At 40.7% G+C, this 27,386-nt stretch overlaps 2 protein-coding genes across 6 annotated transcripts in view; both read left to right on the top strand.

Annotated features, from left to right (window-relative positions):
- Positions 1–3,201, top strand: part of usp54a (ubiquitin specific peptidase 54a) — a 41,976-nt gene extending 38,775 nt beyond the window's left edge. For all 4 annotated transcript variants that reach the window (XM_035531419.1, XM_035531420.1, XM_035531417.1 and 1 more), the window contains one exon: positions 292–3,201. In XM_035531419.1, the coding sequence (XP_035387312.1) occupies positions 292–839 (548 nt within the window). In that variant the 3' untranslated portion in view covers positions 840–3,201. The remainder of the gene's footprint in view (positions 1–291) is intronic.
- A 9,193-nt stretch (positions 3,202–12,394) lies between these two features.
- Positions 12,395–27,386, top strand: part of LOC113571458 (LIM domain-binding protein 3-like) — a 33,010-nt gene continuing 18,018 nt past the window's right edge. For both annotated transcript variants that reach the window (XM_027000415.2, XM_035531764.1), the window contains exons 1-2: positions 12,395–12,492; positions 15,460–15,656. In XM_027000415.2, the coding sequence (XP_026856216.2) occupies positions 15,561–15,656 (96 nt within the window). In that variant the 5' untranslated portion in view covers positions 12,395–12,492; positions 15,460–15,560. The remainder of the gene's footprint in view (positions 12,493–15,459; positions 15,657–27,386) is intronic.

Genomic DNA, 27,386 nt, shown 5'->3' with positions numbered 1-27,386 from the left:
ATGTTTGATGTTTTGAATTTTGCTCTGCTACAGGCAACCCTCTATCTTGCAGTTGGGGCCTAATCTTAAAAAAAAAACTGCCCTTAGATTAATGGTGAAGTTGAATTTTGCAGGGCAGTTGGTCACCAGGAGCAGGGCTGTACGACTCCAAGCAATAACACCTAGATTTCTGCTGCAAATTAAACTGAACTACATTAGTGTTTTAATTTGCTGACATCTGAGCTGTTATCATCTTGTTTATGCTGAAGTGTGAGCATTTGATGTGAAAGTGACAGCTGGTTCCTTCTACAGGAGAGTCCCAGAAAGAGCTTCTGGCTTTGCCTGACCGGGGTGAAGCTGCCTCCCGCCAAAACTGCCACAATGTTGCACTGAGCTATGGCACGTTGCCGCGGGCTACACGAAGGCCCGCCCCCTCTGATACTACCCTGCCCCATGACGGGGCAGGAGCCGCCACTGCCCCCGAGCTCTGGAGCCACTCGGTTGCCAACTTCACCTCCCTGGCTCACCCCCGCCGCTTGGTCCCCATCAATAGAACCCTGGAGCCCCCCCATCCGTGGCTCCAGCACCCCACGCGGCCTGCTCCAGCTGCCCAGGGTGCTCTGCCTCCTGCCCGGCCCCTGCGTCTGGACATGCCTCCGGAGGGCGACTGGAGGACAGTGGACTACAGGGCCGGCCCCACAGAAGGCCAGGTGTTCCCTGGACTTGACCCCCGTGCCAGAGCCCTCCGGGGCCCTCCGCCCCCGCTCTGCCCTATCTGCCAGCGGAACCCAGCTGAGGCTACTCGTGGCTGCTGCCACGCTTGCGCCGTCTACGTGAGCCGCTGCAGAGCGAGTAGCTAAATCCAATAGTCCCCACCTTCAGTCTCCCCTAACCACTTCCAACAGTCCCCAACTTCAGCCTGCCCTGTTGCCTGATGAAGAATAGCCTCTAGACGGAGCTTTAGGGCTTCACATCTATGCCGTGTGTGCACCAACATGGCTAATAGATGAGACTTTTTAGAGCATTATTAGTTGTGATTTTACTGATTTCCATGTAAGGGGTAGAATTTAATCCATTCCTGGAGTGGCTCACCAATGTGTGATTTGGTATTTAGTGCTTGGTAACAAAGCTACAAGGGTTGAACAAGGGGAAGAGGACATTCCTCTGCATTTTTAGGAGAACAAAAAGCACATGTCTAAAGACTTAGAAAGATCTTTCTATTTTTCGATTACTGGCTCACAGGCCTCTACTTCACAGCCGATATTTCCTCCTATAGTACGGATTACTGAATGTACATGGATTACTGTACATTCAATAATCCGTACTGTAGTATGGATTACTGAATGTCAACCTGCTTAATGATGAGCAGAATGTTAAAACATGAACATGAACATTTAGAAAATCTTGAGAAACATTGTTCTTAATTAGCAGTAGCAGGGTCGAATGTTGCACTGTGAAGAGAGATCACCATAGTTGTCCTAGAACTGGAAAATGCCTTCATTTTCAACCGTGCTTGGGGTGGCACTTGCTTTTTGTACCATTGTCATGAGTTTCATGACCAGCCAATAGAGGCCACATCTAATACTTGGTCTCTTTCAGTGTTAAAGTCCTCGATGTATTCAGGGTGGAAATAATCACCATTTAAAGGTCTTACTGGAAAAGGCATGATGAATCTTTTTTTTTTTTTTTTTTTTTACATCAGAATGATGTTACAGCTCTGCACACACAATAGAGCTTTTTCTATTTTTACAGTATCAATGGTCAGAAAGGTCAACATGCGCTTAGCTGGAGTTTGTACAACGATCATGTCTGTTTTTTTCTCTTATCATGTCACAACACTAAACATTTGCTTTGGTGCATTTATGAACATGACTTGGATTGTTCCAGTAAACATTTATTTATTTGGTGTGAATGCACATCTTTACGTGTTGTCCTACCAAACTCGAATTATTTCCTCTTGAGCCAAAACCAGAAGACAGTAAATGGCCAAGACACTGAATTTGGTCGATTTGGTTAGTGGTAATGACGGCAATAAAATGTCTTGCGGTGATTTTATTCAAACACAATTTGAGAAAAATCACCGTCATCTCTGTAACAATAGCTACATGATGTATATGCAATGTCACAAAACCTGCATTCTTAAGAACCAGTGCTGTTTGCTAACCACACTTAGCTTTGCCATTTTGCTTAACTTGAAAACTTGGTTTAGTGCACTTCACAAGTGTTACATTAGAAATGTGCCTCTGTTGTAACGCCACCCATAATTTAATGTTTGTATGTATAACTGAGTAATCTATAGCTCTGTATCGTAAATATAAAGCCTTAGAAGAGATTCCAAAAGTTTTCTATGCTACACTGGCACTGAATATTATCAGGATGTTCAGTTTTCATCAAGTATTGTACTTTAAAATATAGTTGTGTAAAGACGCAGAAGTGAAAAGCCTCACTTGGCTGTTGGGTTGCTCACTCTTTACCCACTCTGAGAGAGATGAGATCCAACACGTGGACAGCTGTTCTGGAGAGAGCAGTGCTTGATCTAATGGATTATACTTCTGTAGTTCATAGACAGCTTTGTTTTATGCAGTATACCTTGTGATACATATAACTGTGAAATGTTACTCTTACTACATTTTTAAAAAGGCAGGAAGGGAAGTACTGGGAGGCACAGTGACGAGATCGGTGGTGGTCTTTGGACGTCATGCCTTAATATCAGCATTTCTGGTCTTTCGCATTACATGGATTAAAAAATATTTACACACTTAGAAGGCGTTAGGATTCATATGAGAATTTAAACTTTTTTTTCCCCCAGTTAAGCAAATTTAAATCTATATTATTTCTGCATTATTAGAAGGTCTTCTGTTTTTTTAAAAACACCACAGAATGGTGTTGTGGAGTGTTCAGTCCAAGTGAACTGAAGGAGGGTCCAGAGGCCCTGAGAGCGTTGCGCCGATGCTGGGTCCACGCGGCCTACACCACGCAGTGGTGCTCAGCACACCACACAGATGCGTCTACTTTTTCATTTTCTTTTCTTTTTTTCTGGAATGAAAAACAGACGTGGCAAAAAGGTGAACAATGTAAATATATGTACAGATATCTATAGTGTTCAGGCTTTAACATGGAGAGAATACTTTGAACCGTTTGTAAATGCTGTGGTAGAAAATTAAACTTGTATTTTTCCAATAAAGCTAAAGTGATGTGCTCTAGTCAGGAGCGAAACAGAAATGTGTGAATTACTGATTTTTTTTTTTCTCCCTTCTTCCTTTTAAATGTACCTTCTGTTTTTTTCTGTGCTTTAGTGCTGAATGTTCCCAGTAAACCCAGTGACTAACACTTCCCGAGCTGTTCTGTGTGCTGCTGTTCCTGATCTGAAGCCAGTGTCGGCGGCTCACAGCTGCTGATTTTGTCCGAAGTGACGTACATGGAGCAGAAGAACCTCCCCTCTGAACTGTTCTGGGACCAGTTTTATTTAAAAACACGTTGGCAGGAACAGTATTTGCAATTGCCCTTTTGCTGAATGATTTGTGCCGTCTGAGTAATTCGGTTAATCTCGTCTGTTGAGAACTCATTAGCCAAGGTTCAGAATGTTTGAAATTGAAACGTTAAATCTCAACAGAAATCCAATTTGTCTATGTGGTACGTTGCTGTTTTGGTGACTAGTTTAAGATATATTACATGTAGCCAAAGTCATTAAAAAATATATTGTTGCTTTACAAAATAATTGTCACACAGCATATAAAAGGGAGACAAATCTAAACACAAGCATACTTGTATTCCGCTCTAGTTACACAATTTGGTAACTACCCTAAAGAGAAATGGCAGCTGTCTTCCCCCATCACTTTGGATGTAAAGTTGAGAGATGTCTGCCCTGCGGGAAACTAGACAGATTACGTCCCGTTCAGGACGGGGCGTCCTTATGGGGCGTCCTTATCGGCACGTTTCTCAGTATGCGACATTCACAAGGAACTTAAGTGATCTATATGGGTCATGAAATAATTTATGGCGAGCAGCTTTTGTGTGGGGGGGGGCGGGTTTCACACGCACACTGCTCTGCAGTGTAACTGAAGCCCTGCTAAGAGGTCAATACTCTGCAGCTTGGACGCATCAAAGCGTGCGGATGTTGCATCTCCCTCCCGGCCTCTAAGCGATGCGATTTAAATTGTGAGCACCGCAGCTGCCTCTGCGTTTTCTTCATTATTCTACAGCGAAAATCTTTTAATGAGCTAAACTGTGAACCTGAGGCACGAATCTTTCCCTGCAGTCTGCAAAATGACCCGGTCGTTACTGCATCCGTTATCGTTTCAGCAGTAAAACGTCCACTAGACAAGTGGATCTCTCAACTTGAAGAAGGCTGCAGTAATCGTCAATCACCACTAGGTGATGCTGTTGTCTATGCGCAATTACTACACGAAATACACCCTGTGCTTCTCCGCTTGGAAAAAGGACAGGGAGGTGTAGTACGAGATCCCAGAGGTTAGGTCGGCAGTCTCTTTCGGTGGTATCTCCCAGTTTTTTTCATCTCGGTGCCAGTTTTAACTGTTCAAATTAGTTGGGCAAATCAAATAAAATCCCTGATACTCCGTAAATGCTCTCGCTAAACACACCGCCTCGTATCTGGCTCCAAACTATGGTTATTTCATTTGTGGCATAACTGCCAGTAAAATGTATATGTTGTATGCATACGTATGATATTATTGGAAAGATGTTGTATCCTTTGATACGAGCCTTTAGCTCGGTAAAGTCTTAAAGTTTAAATGTTTCATCGAAGATATGATACAAGATATTAACAAAAATATAAATTATAAATAATAATGGTCATTGATTGATGAATTAATTATAAATAATGTCACATTATCAATACTGATCAATAGTATTATAACATTTCAACTTTGTAATAAAGCACGTTACCAACACAAAGATAAACAAATTAGCTCTGTATAATCACTTACATTGGACTGTTCCTGTCACACCGGCACTCGGCAGTACTCACGCTGACCACCAGAGGGCGTCTCTGCACCTGTGTCTTGTTAGTTTTTCCACCCTTATGTACCTAAACTCCTGTATGTCACCACTGTACCAATCTTTGTTTGTGCATCTCTGTATCTTTTCTGTGTTTAGACTATGTTTTTGCGTTTCATGTTATCTCGTTTGGATCGTCCCCATTTGTACTTTTGCCCTGACTGGTTTGGTTTTCTGGTTGTTTGATTTCCTGCTCTGTACTCTCACCCTGTTTTAGGATTTACCCTTGCAGAGACCTGCACACGTCAGTCAGTATCTATGCACACGCAAACATATATGCACACACATTTTGGCTTCATAATTTTTATTTTGCAGAAATCTTACATAAAAAAAAAAGAAAAAAGTTCAGTTTTGCCAAGGTTGTGTGCGCCAAGCTGGCACTTAGCCTCACATCCTGGGTCAAGGACCCAGATGAGAACTCTGCCTTTCCATCTGCCCACATCTTCTGCCCCTGCCCTATTCCAGAGGTCGTGGGGTGCAGGGAGCAAGCCTGATGTTCTAATGCCTCAGTAGCCCTCTGTACCCTGTCTACTTCAGTACAATTACCTTCTATTACTGTAACAGGAAACGGGCCAACTCATCATGGACTTAAGGTGTCCAGTGAAACGTATATGACACCTGACAACATGTTTTAGCTGTTTTCTAGCTCCTAAAATGAGGTATTTTTTTTTAAATCCTTTTTTGATTGGTTGATTAAATATAGAGCAGTATGACTCATGATGGAGAGTAATCACGTCTACAGGCATAATTGGGAAAATGCTGCTGTGAACCCCAAATCACTTTTGGAGAGTTCAATCAAGCTTCTGTTAATTCTTCACAACAACCAAGAAAGATTTGTGTGACAGAAATCACAGTACACCGAATGTCCGCACCACTGGCAGTTGGCAGCACATCAGAAACCGACCTGTATGGCCCCAGAACACATCAGCACACAAGCAAGGAAACAACCAGGCAAACAAAACCTTGAGTACCCAGATCAGTTACAGAAGTAATAATGTAAGCAGATAAGTTTTGCATTTCGAGCATGTATAGTAGTAAGAGTAGTAGGAAAACTGGAATCCAGTACCAAAAAACAGTTTTCTTTTCGATAGATCCTTCGTTAAAAGCTACTACTAAATTTATTTAAATTATTTTTAAGTTTTTTGAAAAATCTGTATCAAATTGAAATGTATCTGGAAATTGTTGTTGTGGCAGTATGTATTTCATTCAGATGGTAGTCTTTGTCCAGGTAGAGCACAAACTATTACTTTAACCTATGGTAATTGCTTGGTGGTTTGGACCCTACTGTATGATGGTATGGCTATATAATGGTTTTGTCTGATAGTTGTGTGGCTCCTATAAACACACATGTGCATGCACACAGGCACACATATTAGGTAGGGGGCAGAGATCACCTTAGTCTGCTTGTTGCCCGTCAATCAGAATAATGTATCTTCCAGTTTTACAAATAAAATCAACCCTTTTTTGAATGCTGATACTACTAGCAAGCTCTTAAATACTGATTGCTGATGTTAGCTGATCTAGTTGATCTAGTTATTGATCTATTACTGATCTTTTTTTTTTCTTTTTTTTTAAAAAAGCTTTTTACTATATACAGTTTGATTACCTGTGACAACCAATCCCACACATGCTCATAAAAAAGTTATGCAATTGATTTTGATATTAAATTAATTCATTTTCAGGACTGAAAACTGCTAATGTTTAAACAGGCTAAAATGTTTTAATGGTTGGACTGTCAATATAAAGTGTTGCTTCTGAAGACAAAACCTTTTTCATTCCCGGTAAAGGAATCCTGAATTTCCATTCTGCTTAGCTGTTTTGTGAGGCGGATATTTTGAAGCGCTTGTGAAGTTGTCCAATGTCACTGGCTCCAGGCTGCGGTGTGTCTCTGATGGAAAAGCAGAATCTCACCCTGTTCAGGCCCACATTTAAGATGCTGTACATGTCAGCACTTATCTAGGCATGAATCTGAAATTCGTTCAGCGCCAGCATGGAGTGACTCACTGATTGTGTGCACATCGTGGCCCTGGATTCAGGCAGAGTCTCCCAGTGTCTCATAGGGTTCAGTGACTGGTTGAGTACGATTGTCGTACTCCTGGGACTAAACAGACTGGAAACATGTCATTCAGATTTATTGGCTCCTGAAATTAATAAAGAAGACTGAAATCAAATGTACTTCCTGTCTCGCAAATGTCTGGCATAATGTCATTTGGTAAGATAAGGTTTTTTTGTTTGTTTTTTTAAATGCAATATGTTGGTTACAGTGGCTGAATCATACTTGACCCACAAGAAAGCAATCAGTTAGATAGCAGAATAATGCCTTGTTGTAATGTCCCTGAGTGTGTCAGTGTGAAAGCATAATCCAAACTGGTAGGGCACAGAACAGGACAGAGGCTGGCATCGGGCCACTACCAGTATCTCCACACCCTCCTTTCACAATCATACTGTCACGATCAGTCCCTCCCAGGTTCCATGTTCCGTGTTTTCTTTGTCTTGTGTTTTTCAGTCCCGTTCCATAATTTCGTTTTCTCCGACCCTCGTTTGATTTTCAACACCTGTCCCTCGTTTAGTTGATTGTATTTAAACCCTGCCTTGTAACCTTATTTTGGCTGTTCGTTGTGCATGTTTCTTGACTCCGTGTGTACATATAATTTTGAATCATGCTGTTTGTTAAGTTTGTACTTTGTGTTTCTTAGCCCGGAGTTTTCCTAGCGTCTTGTTATAGCCCGGTTCCCGTTTGCCTTCGTGTGTTTTTGTTTGTTAATCATGTATCCCCGTACTCTCCGCATTGGTAATTTGACCCTGGGCCGTTATAGTGACCGTTTAAGTGATCGGCGATCACTTAAACGTGGTGAAATCAGATCGTAGAAAAACCACAGTAGAACTCAGGGATATGTTTAATAGTGAAAGTAAGAGCATTTCCACACACACAATGCGAAGGGAACTCAAGGGATTTGGACTATACAGCTGTGTAGCCTTAGGAAAACCACTTGTCATTGAGGCTAACCAGCAAAAACGGCTTCAATTTGCTAGGGAGCATAGAGATTGGACTCTGGAGCAATGGATGAAAGTCATGTGGTCTGATGAGTCCAGATTGACCCTGTTCCAGAGTGATGGGTGCATCAGGGTAAGAAGAGAGGCGGCTGAAGTGATGCACCCATCATGCCTAGTGCCTACTGTACAAGCCTGTGGAGGCAGTGCTATGATCTGAGGTCGCTGCAGTTGGTCATGTCTAGACTCAGCAACGTTACGTGCCCAAAGAATGAGGTCAGCTGAGTACCTGAATATACTTATCGACCAGGTTATTGCATCAATGGATTTTTTCTTCCCTGATGGCACCGGTATATTCCAAGATGCCGGGCTCAAATTCATTGGGCTCAGATTGTGAAAGAGTGGTTCAAGGAGCATGAGACATCATTTTCACACATGGATTGGCCACTACAGAGTCCAGACCTGAACTCTATTGAGAATCTTTGGGATGTGCTGGAGAAGACTTTGTGTAGTGGTCCATATCTCCCATCATCAATACAAGATCTTGGGGGGGAAAATTAATGCATCTCTGGACAGAAATAAATGTTGTGACATTGCAGAAGCTTTTGGAAATGATGCCACAGTGAATGCATGCCATAATCAAAGTTAAAGGCGGTCCAACGAAATATTAGAGTGTGTGACTTTTTTTTTTTTTTGGCCAGGCAGTGTATGTTGAAGTATAAATCACCAAGTGAACACTTTTAGTAGTGTTCTCCACTTAATCATTCAGGCTTAATCATTCACAGCATTGCTGAGTTTCTGACTGTTAAAAACATCTATATCCGTATGCAGCTAATGTGACTTGTAGTGACTAACACAAAGCTTGATTTGTCAGAAAAATCAGTGCAGGTGCTAAACTGAATCCTAGTCTCATCGTGTCATTACCCTGCCAGTCCTCCTGTGACAGGGGTGATGCATCAGTGGCTAGTGTACAGCTATGTGGACTTCAATATGCCCTACCGTGCTACAGGTGCCAATACTGCTGAACTCAGTGCCAGAGCATCTCTCTACTGACCCTTGTCACAGAGAAGGCTGGTGCCCTCTCCTGGGTCAAGCACTCGCACATTTGTAGCTATAATACCTGACACTGCTTCCAAAAATAAATGTCCTGAGTCATCTCCTGCCCATATTTCTTTATTTCTAAACAAACATGTAAATAGACAGACACTGCAAAATCAGCCTGTAAATAATGTTATGTTATTGCTAGTTGCTTGTTGTTGTTGTTGGTTGATTTCTCCACACAGTCACATTGGCCTTTATAGTAGAAGAACACTTAGGGTCGTTTGGGGAGGTTATGGATAGTTTAGGGTTGTTAAGAGTGAATTAGGGTCATTCAGGGTGGTTTAGTATGGTTTGCAGTGGATTGGGGTTGTTTAGGGTGGTTTAAGCGTCGTTCAGGGAGGATTAGGGTAGTTCAGGATAGTTAAAGAAGGTTTAGGATAGTTTGAGATAGTTTAGGGTGATTAAGGCTGTTTTTCTTCTGGATCTCTGTATCCTATTTTCTTCATTATTTTGCACTTTTTACTAAAAAAGGGGGAGTGGGATGGGGAGAATTTCCCATCTGATATGACAAAGTACAGCAGTGCCCTGTTCCAATCTAACATTTGCTTGTGGATTTCTACAAATTATTAGACATGATACAGAAAATTAGTGGGGATTAGCAACCTGGTTGTTGTTACTGATTTTTCTAAACATTGTCTAAATGTTCACTGGTTTTTATCCTAAACATCCCTTGCCTTAGAGCCTAAATGTTTTAACAGAAATTTACAAATATCCCCTCAAATATTCCCACCAATCAGAGCTTCTGAGATGAACAAAGACAGTGGTCACTGGTCAATATGTCAATAAGAAGGGGATGACTATGATGAAAATGAAGTACAGAAGCTCCACAGCACGACAAACCTCTGTGAACACCTGGTCCATCCAGCACTAACACCTAACAGACCACAGGGGCAGGAGCGACTCTGAGACACAACAGAAAAATAGAGAAAGAACTGCCACAAATGCAGCGAAGGCCGGAGTGAGAGGGCCAATAAAAATAACTCTGTTAACAAGTGATGTTAAAATTGTGAAATATAAAATTTCATAAAAAAATAATCCAGATTCTTTTGCAGATAATTTAATTTTCCAGTCTGGATTTGATGATTGTGAGTGTGTCTGAATCTCGTCTGTGTCGGAATTTCATCTGAAGAAGGAACAACTCAGGAACTGCTCGTGGAGAGAGAAGCATGGTCAGGTGGACAGACCTGAGTGTGTGGGCAGTGAATGATGGCAGCTTCCACATGTCAGAAAATACATTACATTTATACTGCAATATACAACAGATAAAACCAGTACATGTCATACAACAGTACAAGTTAACTGTAAGCCAGTGTTTATGTGTGAAAGAAAAAAAATGGCAAAGCCTTAGCAGTGTTGAACCAAACTGTCTTATTTAGAGAGATGATATTCAGCCTCTTGATATCCTTTGTCTTTTTTGCTGCTACCTGTAAAAAATAATTTAAATATGGACCTGATATCCTTATGGAAATTGTAAAGTGTTTACTTCTGTAGGGAAATAATTAGATAATTACTAATTAAGTAAAAATGTATAAGATAAAAACTAATTAAGATGCTAGATGAGATATTTTCTCCATGTTGTCTCTAATCATCTCACATCTATGGGTAGAGATACCCAACAATATTTTGCCTAGTGGTTAAAAGTTATTTGGTTTATTTAGATATTTTATAATTCTATATCATTCTAATCTAATAATAATTTTAATCCTGATCATTTTACTGTAATGTTTCTGATTTATTTTTTTATTTTTAATATGGGGGGCATTCTTTGTTTCTAGTCATTGGGTAATTGAAGTTACCTATTTGAGTTACCTATTTATTAGTCTGGCAGAATATGAAAAAAACTAATATTTGCATTATTACATGTTAATTTGCATTTGCAAACTTCGGAGTTAGCGCAACTGGTGGCCTGGTTCAGTCATGGAGGCGCAACTCTGACCTCTACTGGCCATAGTGTGAACTGCTTGTTTCATTACTCACGTAGACCCTATGTCTTAATTCAGGAATATCACGGCTGTAAATCTTGAGCAAAGGCGTTTAGCCTCCTCAGAAACCATTCTATAGTTGCATGACTGAGTTTCAGTTTCCCAGTTTCATTCTATTTTTTTATTCATTGGGTCGTGACCCCTCAATGCAGCAACAGAATACCAGCCTGCAGGTCAGTGAACTGAAGGGTTTTCTAAGATAGCAGTCTATCCACTGCTTTTATGGTGGTTTCTATTTTGTTCTCGCTGGAGCAGTGAAAACTCCAAATCTCTCACTATATTTGCCATTCAAAAACCATATATGAAATCTTTTCTTGTGGGCTGACGTCTGTATTTTTATAACTCTTACGTAAAAATACATATTTAGATGCCTTATCATAGTCTTTCTCTCTATGATGTGTATGCATTATCTAGTGATAAAAAATAACAAAATGGGTTTCCACCTGAACTTTGATGTGTCACCCTTTAATTTAATATACGATTAAGGCTTGGTTTGGTTTGGCATTGGCTTGGGCTGAGAATCCACAATAACGCTATAACAGATTTCATTACCGCTGCCCACACACAATATTTGACAATATGCCAGTGGCAGCACATGAAGATTCCTCAAATGTTTCAGATAGAATTTGAACAAATTGCCGCAAGTGTACAAATCGAGGACACACTAATTAAAATAGGCCAATTTTTCTACCTTAACCAAAAAGTTTAGAAAGGAAGAACGAAAGATGCAGACAAACTTAACTTAGTAAGATGTGATAAATGCATAAAGGCACACTGGGAACAGTGTCAAGCCACGTCACTGATAGTATGCTTATTTAAACATAAAGCCATCTGAAAATAATATTTAAACAAAAAATAAGATAAAAAAAAAGTTTAGTCAAGATGGCTGAAACTGAAGCAAGCATGCTGAGGGTAGATGGAATCTGAGCAAGAAGGTAGGAATGTGACTTTTTCTAGAGATATGATTAATTCTAATGAATAATTTATTATAATCATCCTAATTTTAAAATGTTCAAACTCCAGATGGCTTTTCAGAAGTTTGTCTGTTTAAAGGGAGAAGTAATTCCTATACCTTCAAATCCACTGGCCAATTCATTCTTCAGAGTCATCTGTAGTCTACATTTAGTACGCGTTCACCATAGACCGGCGATGTCAAACAGTGTTTGTACGTTTTATAGACAAAAAAAAAAAAAAGGTAAAGATATTTATTCTCATCAAAACAATTTTCCTTTTCCTCTTCCGACGCACCTTATAACCGACCCAGGACTGTCGCTTTAATAATCCTTATTGAACCCCCCCGCCTGCGTAGGCAAGGGTCCCGGGAGGCGGACCGAGCTGGTGTGAGTGCCACCGCTTACCGGAGTTGAAGGGAGGAAGATGCGCCTTTCTGTACGGAAACTTGTCTTGGCTGCGGCAATGAAATGTACGCTGACCGAGTGAAGTGATTTCAGCAGTTTTTGCACTTTCTGAACTTTTGCGGTATGGCGGAGGCTGCGCGAGACTCGGGGAATAAGCGCAAACAGGACGTGCACCGCGTTCGTTAATAGAGCTAAAGACGAAAGGAATAAAAGCACCTTACGTGTCCCGCTCGCAGTTACCCTGGTTTAAGTGCGGAAGCCCTTTTTTTAATTTCTTATGTAGACAAAGTGCCGACAAACGGCTTGTGCAGGCATGTGGAAAAGACGGACAGGTAGCCAAATACCATGACAGGTGGTTGACGGGTTTAAAGTCTGCTTTGGAACACGCTGGCAATGAAGGACCACCTGATTATCTTTGCTACAGAATTTGCTGTGAAGCAGTAGTCTATTTTCCCCCACTAATTTGTTAAATTTGTTAAATTATTCATATGACCATTACAGTAAACTTTGTAAACATTTTTAGTGTTGGGTTGATAATGATTGTTATTTACCAGTATAAATACTTTCAGTCTGCATTATTTGTTTTGGGTTAATTTTGCTTAATTAGGTATTTTAGTTATATTACCTACCGTTGGACTTTCGGTCACATAACAATTTTCCTTTTTTATTGTAAACCAGTAGACCTTGCAATAATGGTCTGTTTCATTCGCTTTGACATAAATGTCTTTTTAATTAACATAAAGGTATTATATGTATTAGGTTTACTTATAACCAAGTTTACCTCAGATACTGTAAGTTCCCTGTTATGCCAGATACATTTCTTTTTCAAGGCTAGATCTGTACAGATCCCTCAGGATCCCTGTCTCTTTGACTGCTCTGGTCCTTCTGTGGTAAATATTGCAGAGTAGTGTGTTCTGTGAGTTCCCCCTCTAGATGTGTTTGTTCTGGTGTTTTTTTGCATTGCTGTTGTAAGGGACTAGAATGTCAGTGGGTGTACCCATCTGGTAGGTTACCTTTAAGTGTATATGTGTGTGTGTGTGTGTGTGTGTGTGTGTGTGTGTGTGTGTGTGTGTGTGTGTGTGTGTGTGTGTAAATGAGTGAATAGGGGTATTCTCAGGTGGGTGTGTGGAATCACTCCCTGCCGACGTACTGTTGATAATCAGTGACTTACAAACTCATTTTGCAGTGGTCTCAATGATCAACTGAGTGTTATGTTTATGCAAGTTATGTTTTCAATAATAGTGGCTTAAACTTGCCATGACAAAGCTATGTTGGTAGAGCCAATCTGAGATTGCAGTCAAACTGTCTCGTGTAAAACCAATAAAAATAAGACAGAGGGTCCCTTACATTAAAGTCACCACGCTAGAAGGGATTTGTTCTGAAATTCACCTAAGCCACAGTAACCATATTTTATTGCATGCAAGCAGATGTTTACTGACACATCCTACTATCGACCCTGATATCATACTGATGCAATAAAAACCAACTTGACAGCATCCATGCCAACAGTGACGCCATGCACAGGATGTTTCTACTTTTGCCACATTACTGCTCATGCTTGCTGTCTGTAATCCTGCTTGTGACATTATCATGGGCGCTTGAGTTCAGAACACTTGAGTATTACTTCAAATTCTTCCACTGACAAAGAGTTCTAAATTTAGCTACTGGAGAGTAGGGCTTCTAAATTAGGCCGGGGGAACAGGCTTTAAGCGATCAGGTCCCTGCCTCGTATCATGCTCTCGGCCCTCTCACTTATCTGTGTGCAGAGAGGAGTGAGAGCAGCAGGATCTCTCACGGACTTACTTCTGAGGAACCGTTGCTAACCTCTTACAGTGCAGTACAGCTTAATTACGAAGTGAAAGAACAATTTAGGTGAAAATAGAATAATGCTGCTAGAATAATGCTGCTAGTTTAAATCACAGAATTAACAGCATGTGTACATTTGGAAAACTTCACTAAGTCCTGAAGCATGGCAGGACTGAGGTTGTGGGAAATCGCAAAGCAGATAAAAGTAGCAGATAAAGGTTTAATAAAAAGTCTCAGAGTACATTCTTGGAAACTTCTTTTGTCTGTTTTTGGTTCTTTTCCCAGTCCAAGTGATGTCACACTGCTTATGTCATGTTGACAGTGGGGCTCGGCTCTGCCCAGTATGTCTTAAGTCATGTTGTGGGTGGGGCTCGGCTCTGCCCAGTATGTCTTAAGTCATGTTGTGGGTGGGGCTTGGCTCTGCCCAGTATGTCTTAAGTCATGTTGTCAGTGGGGCTTGGCTCTGCCCAGTATGTCTTAATTGTATTATAATGTTTTATTGTTCCTGTTTCCCTAATTGCTTTCCCTAATGCAATTACCACTGAATATAAATTCTATGCATAATAGAATTCTATCTATGTTAATATAATTCTATTTGTATTTTATAATCTATGCATCTATTGATAGCTTGGAAATCGGATTCGGTCATAACACTAGACTGTCATAATGTCGCGCATACGGTGTGCTCCAAAATAGCATTTACAAATGGCATTATAGCTTCTTCCTAATCACTGTGATGGAGACATTTTGTTTTGTTAATTGCCTTGATCACATAACCTATTTGCTGCACTGGCCACTGTGTAAAGTGGTCTAGAAACATCCTTAGGCCACAGAGAAGGCTATATTAGCCCTGTGAATCATGGGAGGCCTGACATTGTGGGTGTCCCCTTACACACCATATAAGGCCCCCCCCACCCCACCCTACCCCTCACCCCTCCCCACAATGCCTCAGTACTATCATTTTCTGCAGAGAGGCCGCTATTCTTAGGCTGTCACTCCAGCTCATCTGAGCAGGCAAGATCTCTCTTTCTCTGTTCTCTCTGCCTCATTATTTCACTCTAGCTATAGTTTGGGTGGGCCAAAACTGATTGTTGTGGCATACATTTTTACTTATCCTGTCTACTTGCTGTTTTTGGTGGTGGCGGGGGGGGGGGGGGGGGGGGGGGGGGTTGTTTCTTTTTTTTCTCCCACCTTCATATTTTTTACATCTTTTTTTCTCCTTTCAGAGGCTACTTGGCACCTGCCACTCCTGCACCTCCATTTTTCCTGTCCGTTTGGAGGCCGAAGTTCAACCCAAACAAACCAGCTGCATAGGTGTTTTTGAACAATGAGTGCTTACACTGTGACTCTCGCCGGACCTGCGCCTTATGGCTTCCGCCTGCAAGGAGGCAAGGACTTCAACATGCCCCTCACCATTTCCCGGGTAAGGTCCCCCAGAAGCCTGGGCTGCCTAAGGCCACTTTACAGAAGCCCCTCAGACTGAGAGATTAAGCCTGATTGGTTCTGCTCAGAGCAGTCTGTGGCCTGCGTTTGAATGAGAGCTGCATAGGTTGCGCCACTGACCAAAGCAGATAAGATGTATAGTGTACACATTCCCACAGGACGCTCTGAACGTACTGAGTTTGTGGCTTTGGTTTGGTTCGATCTTGTTCATTCATGCTGTGTTCTTGATCCAGGGTGTATGAGATGTAGGCTTTATCCTTCATGTAGTAATAACATAATCAACAGTTATTCCACTGGCTATTTCATGTTTATGACTCTTAGTGCGTGCGGGTATAGACTCCTTTTCTGTGCTGCTTTATTATCTGTCTGAAAAGAATCAGTGGATCAGGATACTGATCAGTAGGAAATTGAAATGTCCACTAGGACAATAAGTTTATTTTGTGACTTCATTTTGGTCATTATATGAGACAGGAATGAAATTCTAAACTTCAGAGGAAGGCGTTCTCATTGTGTTCTGTGTAAGAGACATTATAGCTCTCCACATATGATCTGGAACTATGACTTCAGGCCATGACCGTGAGATGTAGTTGATTACAAAGCACAGAAATACATATATGGGTTATTTACTGTATCTACACTCAACTGTATGTGTTGTGTGTGTGTGGGGGGGGGGTTTGTGTGTGTATCCATGTGCCCGTGAGTTAAAATGCTAGACTGCACTATTCTCAGCTCTGGTGAGAAAAGTCTTGCCACTCAATAGTCAGGCTGACATTAAAGGGTTTCAAAAAACCAATGTAGAAGGTGGCAGAATGTAGTATCTGGAAGCCCGACACGTGGTGATGATGCATTCCTATTCTGTCACCCTGCCTGTCATGCCTCATGGTCAGGAGAGACTGTATGTCCACCCGTCCTCTGGTTAGGTCTCCACATATGTCACTCCCATGATATAAACCCCCATTTGCGGAGTGTCATTTTCAATGGTCCTACCAGTCATGTTCAGTAGAAAGTCATCATCACACTGCTTTTGTGTATGGGTACAGAATTCTGCTGTTACATCCAAACATAGTTGGGTCCACCACTGTCTTTAGGCTGCTTCTGCACTTTGGCCGGAGCTTGGCGTTAGAGTTTGATTGTGGTTGAGAGTAAGCCCGGCTAAATGCAGGAGTGTGAGTCAAGCTCGAGGCCAGAAGGCTTTCCCCTTGCAGTAGGAGAAAAGGAACAGAAGGCCTAGTCTATCACCGTGACGACAGGTGAGACCCAAGGCGGCCTGGTCTGACAGGCGGGGGTGTTCCTCTAAAAATACCCCCAAATAATGACAGTTTTAACTACAGCCAGGCGGGTGTGCTGCTGTTGGACGCCAGATGTGAAGGAGACAGGTGGAAGTGCGTGTGTGTGTGTGTGTGTGTGTGTGTGTGTGTGTGTGCATGCATATGTGCTGTTTTAGATGGGGAGTATCATTTGTAAGTGACCAAGTCCTATACCTTATGGTACTATGGTATGGTACTGTGAAGGATGACACATGATAAAACAAATGTTTGTCAGTGCTTGAAGCCTTCAGTAACCGACACACTCACATATGGTGCTACAGTTATAGGTACATAGTAAAACTGGTCAGTGTGATCAGATATTTTTTGTATTTTACATTTTATTTTTTCAGATTTGCATATCAATAAAAAATGTTTACAATATATTGTGATGTAGAAATTTGTACACAGCCTTAGCTGGTGCTAACGCTGTATTCAGTGAGTGAATGTAAAGGATGGTATGGCTGTAAATCTCTTACCTGATTTAACTGGATTATGATGTTTTAGAAAATGATTCAATACATTATTACATTTCATTATGTTCATTGCCATTATTTCATTAAGGTTTAGAATTAATTAAAATTCTTATGCTGCTGGATATAGAGATGGCAAATATTTTTGCTTAAATCCAGTTGAAATAATTGATTAATTACATTTTATGTTATTTGTATCAAGACCCTTTTTAGATCACTATTTTTATATTTTAAACAATGAAATATGTTTTATAAGCTAAATATATATGTTTACATTTTAAAAAATATTAAAATAGCATATAGTCCAGGCCTAATAATCTTGATTCTTTTTTTACCACCTCGCCCCTGAAACTTCAGATGTTCGAACACTAGTCACCCAGCACAATAAACTGCTATAAACAGAACTGTATTAACTGCACATTCAGAGTAATGCATTGCAATAGATGAGATGTGTTTGTCTAAATACGCCGTTGTTTAATTCCATGCCTGCACTCGTATCCATGCGCCTAACTTGACTTTAGTCTGCAGTTGGCCAAATGTCAGACTGGATGTGAGCAGCTAGCATTAGCCATACCCAGCGCGCTTCTTTGCTGCCGCTCCTGTGACACGTCTCCTTGGATTTTTATGCTTATAAAAACTCTATATTTTGTTTTAATTTTCACTTTGTTAATATTATTTTAACAGATTATAATCACTGTTATCATTACAAAATCAGTGCAGATGCATCGCTACCTTCAGATTAGATTGTTTGATATTTTCACCCCCAGTGCAAGTGATTGAGCACGGAGGGTCGCTTTGTCATGTTCCTGCGGCCCACCTGGTCGAGCAGGTAACACGTGGTGCTAGTAACGTCACGCCACTCGTACAGTCACACTGATAAATATGTAGCACTGTCGCTCATAATAGGTGCGTCCGCCAGACGCTGTGAATGTAATCAGCCATTTCAATCCGTAACCAAATAAAGTAACTCGCTTAAATCATGAGTCCACTATGAGCGGCAATGTGAACTCAGCATGCTAATTCTTACCATGTAATGCTTATTTAATTCTTACCATGTTTTTTTGTTTCACATTTCTGATAAGGGCAAACGAGTTAAGATCTTAATAATGTTTTTCATAATAAAATAAATAAATAAATAAAAACTTTTATAGTTTTATATATATATATATATATATATATATATATAATTTTTTTATTTTTTTATTTTTTTATTTTTTTAAAGGACAACTGACCCTGTTCCCATATTGACTGACTAAATTAGTAAATTAGTACTTATTGTAGGGTACTGTTTGTGTTGTTTAACAAACTCTATCACTTATTGTTTATTGCACTTATCATTGTTTAAGATAGACCTTATGTATTTTGCACATCTAGGTATCAGCATTCATCCCTGTATTCTACACTGTTCTAGTTCATTGCTATGTTGGACTCTAACCTACTGTACTGTACTAGGATATATTCTATGAGTAAACTACAAAGCACTTTTGTCTGGATAAGACCTCTGGATAAGAGTGTCTGCTAAATGACGTAAATGTAAATGTACTTTGCAAAATTGTCTGTCATCAGGAACTCATGAACTCATGAACTCATGAACTCATGAACTCATGAAATCATGAACTCATGAAATCATGAACTCATGAACTCATGAACTCATGAAAATGTGGCACTGGAAATGAAGACTTTTTCTGGGGGAGACCAGTAAAAAAAAAAGAAGAGAAAAGAAACAGATGGCATAGAGAAAGCACGAGCTTGCAACTTTCTTATAACCGAAAGCAGCAGATGAGAGATATAAATACCTCCGTGTGCAGCGCGGATGAAGAGCGAGTGCCAGGGGCTTTAGAGCCCTGCAGTATCTTGGGGCATTTGAGTTGAAATGGAGACTGAAGCTAAAGTAAGATTGGGCCAAAGCACTGTGCACAAGGGAGGTAGTGCCATGATTTGGGAAGTTCAGCTGTGCAAGAAACCGGATGTTGGCTTCACTGTTTGTTTTAAATTTTGATTATCCTCTCTTTAATGTTACTGGCATGGTTTTCAATTTTGTGTTCTTCACAGAATAATCCGATTTAATCAAGGAATAAAAATAAGACAGAAATGGTTTTTATTTATTTATTTATTTTTATATGCGGACACTTTAAAGTAGCTTTTAAGATAAATTCACCTTGGACTAACCCATAGCCTAGTGAATTTATTCCTCACAAAATTGCCAGGCCAATAGGATTAACTTCCATTGTAATTACTGTTTATGGTATTGTAGTGGTAACATCTTTGGTATAGATGTTGTATAGCTGGTCATTAGTGAGCTCTGCTGAACAGGTTATGTATTGCGTTGTCTTTCTGTTTGGACTGGATTTAGCTCACAATGTGGTGGGGTTACGTTTCCTGATATTTTGTGGCCCTGTGACATTTGATATAACACCACTGTGCCATCAGAAATTCTTTTGGCTTTCAATGGGTGATAGACTGAAACATCAGCCAGGTTATTCATAATTCCTGATATAACACCTTTGGAATGCTTTATTAGTTATGTGCTTCTACAATAGATGAACCATTATAAATTAGCCGTTTGACTCTGTGTGTGCGCACATGTGTGTGCATGTGCGTGTGTGTGTGTGTTTGTGTGTATGTGTGTGTGTGTGTGTGTGTGTGTGTGTGTGCATGTGTGTTTGAACTGATGATTCAAAATAGTTTTTTAGTATTTCACCATGCTCAAACCATTAGCATATTTAAATATACACTACTGCTTATCATTCAGATGACATTTATTGATTGATCCCTGTTCCTCCCAAAACCATTGAGTTTTCTGCATTGCCTGAATCTGATCTGTATTTATCCTTGGGTTTTATGCTATGACAGTTTCCAGTGCTGGCTTATGAAAGTCTTAAGGCTAAGGATTGGTGAGCCCCCTGTTGGGAGCTTTGCTTCTGCAAGGAGAGTTTTCCTGGTTGTGATGGTTTCTGTCCTGTCTATATAAGCCAGTCATATAAGGGCTGTGCAAAGATTAGCATGCATGTGCACAGTGAATATATAGTGAATGATATGTCTGAATCTTTGTTCTTATACATATGTGGTGCATTTTTGAGATCACCGAACTGCCTGTCCCCTCCTGCATGCACCATTTGAAACAAGCGGAACAGAGCTAACATCGTATCACAATTGACCTTCTGCTGTTTATGCCATTTGACACTAAATGATACCAATGGAGCTATGATACTATATACTGAACATGTAGCAGCATCCGTTCATCCATCGGCAGCCCTAACCACCTGTTTCATTCCTCTGTCTGTCCAGCCGTCCATTTCCCCGTTCACTTCCACCATGTTACGTAAGGTTCATGTAAAGGTGAGGATCTCCCAGTGGCCAGTTTTATTCAAGAGTGAGTTCTGAAGGTTTTTATTCAATTTTTGGGGTTATTAGTGCTCCCTACTGAGAGAGTGTGTGAAGTCTGTGTTGATTCAGTCATGATGTTTCATTTCCACCCTTCATACGGTACATCTTGTGCTGGTAATAATGCTATGACCAATGACAGGAGCAAATCTCACTCTCTTGGCTTTCTGCTCCAACCATCGCCTTTGTCTTCTCAAATTCTCATCACTCTCGTTCCCTTCCTCTTAGTGGCCCACTTTCTTGCTCTCTGCTTTCACTGACCTACAGAACAGGCCTTTTGTGCAAGCAAACAGGAGATTTGAACTGGCATATCTGCCTCCCATTCACCCAGGCATCAGCTGGAATGAGCTGATAGCGGAGCGTCAGAGTGGCGTTTGTGAGCCTCTGCACATGTCCGCAGAGCCTCTGTGGTCTCATGTTCCGTTTCCTCTCCCTGGTAGCACGGCGCACAGGACAGGGCCGCTACTGACGAAGCGCCGAACAGCCTGCGTCTAGTTCTACATATTCAGCCAAATAACTGTAGCCCCAGATAAATGGGCATCTAATACTTAGGTTTCAGGCAAAACAATTACTTGTCCTTATGTTTGATTTTTGATCAGGGTGATCCACATTTTGAATTGGTAGAAAGACCAGTGCTCATTTGAAGCTGTGCCCGGTGATAATGAAAAAAAAATGGCAGAAGTGGTAAGAAGCAACATCTCCTCATAGCTGCTTTAGATAGTTCAGTGCTGGAATTGTGAGCAGCAATGCCCTGTTTCTGAATGGGCCCCGACTTTCAATACAGTGTGGGACGTACTTGAGTGACAGTAGGAGGCCTATGGGAGGCCTAGCCAACCTCAGAGCTACCGGCAGCTGAGCAGAAAACCAGGATCTTGCACTATGCAGCCAAAGGTCAAATTCTTTTATTAAGGTTCCTCCAGCACTGCGGGTCGCCAAGTGGGTGGCATCCCTGCAGTCACTGCCACTGTTGCCGATGCTAACCTTTACGCTGGTGTCAGGACTGTCCCATGGCTGCAGTAGCCAATCACAGCTGCCATTTCCAGAACAGTGTGAAGAGTGTCTAAGAGCCCTGTCTCCTGATCACGGTGGCCAGTGCAAAGACTCGCCGTACGATTTCAGCTGTCGGGCTGGCAAAGAGCCGACCGGCCCCCACCCACAGCGACAGCGACACCCTCCAACTTTAAAGTTGGAGATCGCCCTCAGCTGTAGATATCTCAGTGTCTCTTGTCCTAGCCAACCTTTCAGCCCTAAAATCCCAACGCCGTTCAACTGCATGCACTCTGTTGTAAGAGAAAGAGTTCAAATAAGACCACCCTCTTCTAATTAGCAAGGTTTATCCTGACAGACCAGCACCAGAGTCAGCATATGATACAGTCAAAAAGTATCCGTGAGTAGTGCCAACGGATAAGGTATCCCGGGCCCTGGGAGGGTCATTACAGAACGATCACGATCAGGGGGCTCGAACCTGAGTCGGGTAATTAATAGCGACAAAAATGGGCCCAAAGCCAATCATAAACCACACCATGGCACTGAGGGTGACTATAGAGCACTCTGCCTGTGGTATACTCTAAATAGAGGTATGACCCAGCTCAGTCTGGTATGAGTATGCACTATGGGTATAAACCTCAGGATTTGGCTTGCTATGATGGTATGACAGTGTGTAAGGCCACAATTGATATGACTTTTGCACACAAAAGTTTATCTTATAATTCACAAAAAAGTCTGCTTGGAGGTGGACATTCATTAAGCTCTGCTTGAATCAGCTTCATAGAGAAGAATCATCTTTGACCACAAAACAATGTGGAAAACATGTGAATGAACTCTTAGTAGTTGCACACTATATAGACAAAGGTGCATACTGTAACAGCCATGTGTATGCAGTGACACAGGGCGTTTGCATGTTTGAAAGCTGTGTGTCGTCACTGGCTGTACTGACTAATCTAATAAAACCCAACTTTAGAGAATAAATGGGCCCTCTGGACTGCCTACACAAGCCACCTGTGTCACTGCTCATGTGCTGTGTGCTCTGAAGCACTGCTCTCCTTCACTCTAGGTAGAACTGTTACAGTACGTTGGAAAGATGAAGGCACAGCCTTTAAAATCACTGCATTGATTCACTGTTGCATCGCCGCCGTCAAATCTATGCAGAAATATATAAATTTCTAAAGGGTTCACAATCTTTCAAGCACAACTGTATATGAATAGGTCAATGTTTTTAATTTACTTTATTCATGAAATATTTTTATATTTCTTCTGTCCACTTTTCTGACGGGTTAGAAGGGTGTGACTACACACCACTGAGAGACTCATCTGTTGGCTCCAGGTCGAGTTATGACATACAGCGGCTCTGCATGCTAAAGTTCTGTTTCAGCTGTCTGCACAGCTGCAGCTGGACAGCCCGTGCTCCTGGTGCCTTGTTCATTCATGCTGTGTTCTTGATCCAGGGTGTATGAGATGTAGGCTTTATCCTTCATGTAGTAATAACATAATCAACAGTTATTCCACTGGCTATTTCATGTTTATGACTCTTAGTGCGTGCGGGTATAGACTCCTTTTCTGTGCTGCTTTATTATCTGTCTGAAAAGAATCAGTGGATCAGGATACTGATCAGTAGGAAATTGAAATGTCCACTAGGACAATAAGTTTATTTTGTGACTTCATTTTGGTCATTATATGAGACAGGAATGAAATTCTAAACTTCAGAGGAAGGCGTTCTCATTGTGTTCTGTGTAAGAGACATTATAGCTCTCCACATATGATCTGGAACTATGACTTCAGGCCATGACCGTGAGATGTAGTTGATTACAAAGCACAGAAATACATATATGGGTTATTTACTGTATCTACACTCAACTGTATGTGTTGTGTGTGTGTGGGGGGGGGGTTTGTGTGTGTATCCATGTGCCCGTGAGTTAAAATGCTAGACTGCACTATTCTCAGCTCTGGTGAGAAAAGTCTTGCCACTCAATAGTCAGGCTGACATTAAAGGGTTTCAAAAAACCAATGTAGAAGGTGGCAGAATGTAGTATCTGGAAGCCCGACACGTGGTGATGATGCATTCCTATTCTGTCACCCTGCCTGTCATGCCTCATGGTCAGGAGAGACTGTATGTCCACCCGTCCTCTGGTTAGGTCTCCACATATGTCACTCCCATGATATAAACCCCCATTTGCGGAGTGTCATTTTCAATGGTCCTACCAGTCATGTTCAGTAGAAAGTCATCATCACACTGCTTTTGTGTATGGGTACAGAATTCTGCTGTTACATCCAAACATAGTTGGGTCCACCACTGTCTTTAGGCTGCTTCTGCACTTTGGCCGGAGCTTGGCGTTAGAGTTTGATTGTGGTTGAGAGTAAGCCCGGCTAAATGCAGGAGTGTGAGTCAAGCTCGAGGCCAGAAGGCTTTCCCCTTGCAGTAGGAGAAAAGGAACAGAAGGCCTAGTCTATCACCGTGACGACAGGTGAGACCCAAGGCGGCCTGGTCTGACAGGCGGGGGTGTTCCTCTAAAAATACCCCCAAATAATGACAGTTTTAACTACAGCCAGGCGGGTGTGCTGCTGTTGGACGCCAGATGTGAAGGAGACAGGTGGAAGTGCGTGTGTGTGTGTGTGTGTGTGTGTGTGTGTGTGTGTGCATGCATATGTGCTGTTTTAGATGGGGAGTATCATTTGTAAGTGACCAAGTCCTATACCTTATGGTACTATGGTATGGTACTGTGAAGGATGACACATGATAAAACAAATGTTTGTCAGTGCTTGAAGCCTTCAGTAACCGACACACTCACATATGGTGCTACAGTTATAGGTACATAGTAAAACTGGTCAGTGTGATCAGATATTTTTTGTATTTTACATTTTATTTTTTCAGATTTGCATATCAATAAAAAATGTTTACAATATATTGTGATGTAGAAATTTGTACACAGCCTTAGCTGGTGCTAACGCTGTATTCAGTGAGTGAATGTAAAGGATGGTATGGCTGTAAATCTCTTACCTGATTTAACTGGATTATGATGTTTTAGAAAATGATTCAATACATTATTACATTTCATTATGTTCATTGCCATTATTTCATTAAGGTTTAGAATTAATTAAAATTCTTATGCTGCTGGATATAGAGATGGCAAATATTTTTGCTTAAATCCAGTTGAAATAATTGATTAATTACATTTTATGTTATTTGTATCAAGACCCTTTTTAGATCACTATTTTTATATTTTAAACAATGAAATATGTTTTATAAGCTAAATATATATGTTTACATTTTAAAAAATATTAAAATAGCATATAGTCCAGGCCTAATAATCTTGATTCTTTTTTTACCACCTCGCCCCTGAAACTTCAGATGTTCGAACACTAGTCACCCAGCACAATAAACTGCTATAAACAGAACTGTATTAACTGCACATTCAGAGTAATGCATTGCAATAGATGAGATGTGTTTGTCTAAATACGCCGTTGTTTAATTCCATGCCTGCACTCGTATCCATGCGCCTAACTTGACTTTAGTCTGCAGTTGGCCAAATGTCAGACTGGATGTGAGCAGCTAGCATTAGCCATACCCAGCGCGCTTCTTTGCTGCCGCTCCTGTGACACGTCTCCTTGGATTTTTATGCTTATAAAAACTCTATATTTTGTTTTAATTTTCACTTTGTTAATATTATTTTAACAGATTATAATCACTGTTATCATTACAAAATCAGTGCAGATGCATCGCTACCTTCAGATTAGATTGTTTGATATTTTCACCCCCAGTGCAAGTGATTGAGCACGGAGGGTCGCTTTGTCATGTTCCTGCGGCCCACCTGGTCGAGCAGGTAACACGTGGTGCTAGTAACGTCACGCCACTCGTACAGTCACACTGATAAATATGTAGCACTGTCGCTCATAATAGGTGCGTCCGCCAGACGCTGTGAATGTAATCAGCCATTTCAATCCGTAACCAAATAAAGTAACTCGCTTAAATCATGAGTCCACTATGAGCGGCAATGTGAACTCAGCATGCTAATTCTTACCATGTAATGCTTATTTAATTCTTACCATGTTTTTTTGTTTCACATTTCTGATAAGGGCAAACGAGTTAAGATCTTAATAATGTTTTTCATAATAAAATAAATAAATAAATAAAAACTTTTATAGTTTTATATATATATATATATATATATATATAATTTTTTTATTTTTTTATTTTTTTATTTTTTTAAAGGACAACTGACCCTGTTCCCATATTGACTGACTAAATTAGTAAATTAGTACTTATTGTAGGGTACTGTTTGTGTTGTTTAACAAACTCTATCACTTATTGTTTATTGCACTTATCATTGTTTAAGATAGACCTTATGTATTTTGCACATCTAGGTATCAGCATTCATCCCTGTATTCTACACTGTTCTAGTTCATTGCTATGTTGGACTCTAACCTACTGTACTGTACTAGGATATATTCTATGAGTAAACTACAAAGCACTTTTGTCTGGATAAGACCTCTGGATAAGAGTGTCTGCTAAATGACGTAAATGTAAATGTACTTTGCAAAATTGTCTGTCATCAGGAACTCATGAACTCATGAACTCATGAACTCATGAACTCATGAAATCATGAACTCATGAAATCATGAACTCATGAACTCATGAACTCATGAAAATGTGGCACTGGAAATGAAGACTTTTTCTGGGGGAGACCAGTAAAAAAAAAAGAAGAGAAAAGAAACAGATGGCATAGAGAAAGCACGAGCTTGCAACTTTCTTATAACCGAAAGCAGCAGATGAGAGATATAAATACCTCCGTGTGCAGCGCGGATGAAGAGCGAGTGCCAGGGGCTTTAGAGCCCTGCAGTATCTTGGGGCATTTGAGTTGAAATGGAGACTGAAGCTAAAGTAAGATTGGGCCAAAGCACTGTGCACAAGGGAGGTAGTGCCATGATTTGGGAAGTTCAGCTGTGCAAGAAACCGGATGTTGGCTTCACTGTTTGTTTTAAATTTTGATTATCCTCTCTTTAATGTTACTGGCATGGTTTTCAATTTTGTGTTCTTCACAGAATAATCCGATTTAATCAAGGAATAAAAATAAGACAGAAATGGTTTTTATTTATTTATTTATTTTTATATGCGGACACTTTAAAGTAGCTTTTAAGATAAATTCACCTTGGACTAACCCATAGCCTAGTGAATTTATTCCTCACAAAATTGCCAGGCCAATAGGATTAACTTCCATTGTAATTACTGTTTATGGTATTGTAGTGGTAACATCTTTGGTATAGATGTTGTATAGCTGGTCATTAGTGAGCTCTGCTGAACAGGTTATGTATTGCGTTGTCTTTCTGTTTGGACTGGATTTAGCTCACAATGTGGTGGGGTTACGTTTCCTGATATTTTGTGGCCCTGTGACATTTGATATAACACCACTGTGCCATCAGAAATTCTTTTGGCTTTCAATGGGTGATAGACTGAAACATCAGCCAGGTTATTCATAATTCCTGATATAACACCTTTGGAATGCTTTATTAGTTATGTGCTTCTACAATAGATGAACCATTATAAATTAGCCGTTT

The sequence above is a fragment of the Electrophorus electricus genome, chromosome 11 (genome assembly GCF_013358815.1).
Source record: "Electrophorus electricus isolate fEleEle1 chromosome 11, fEleEle1.pri, whole genome shotgun sequence".
Classification (NCBI taxonomy): Eukaryota; Metazoa; Chordata; class Actinopteri; order Gymnotiformes; family Gymnotidae; genus Electrophorus; species Electrophorus electricus.
This window is presented reverse-complemented; position numbering and strand designations above follow the sequence as displayed.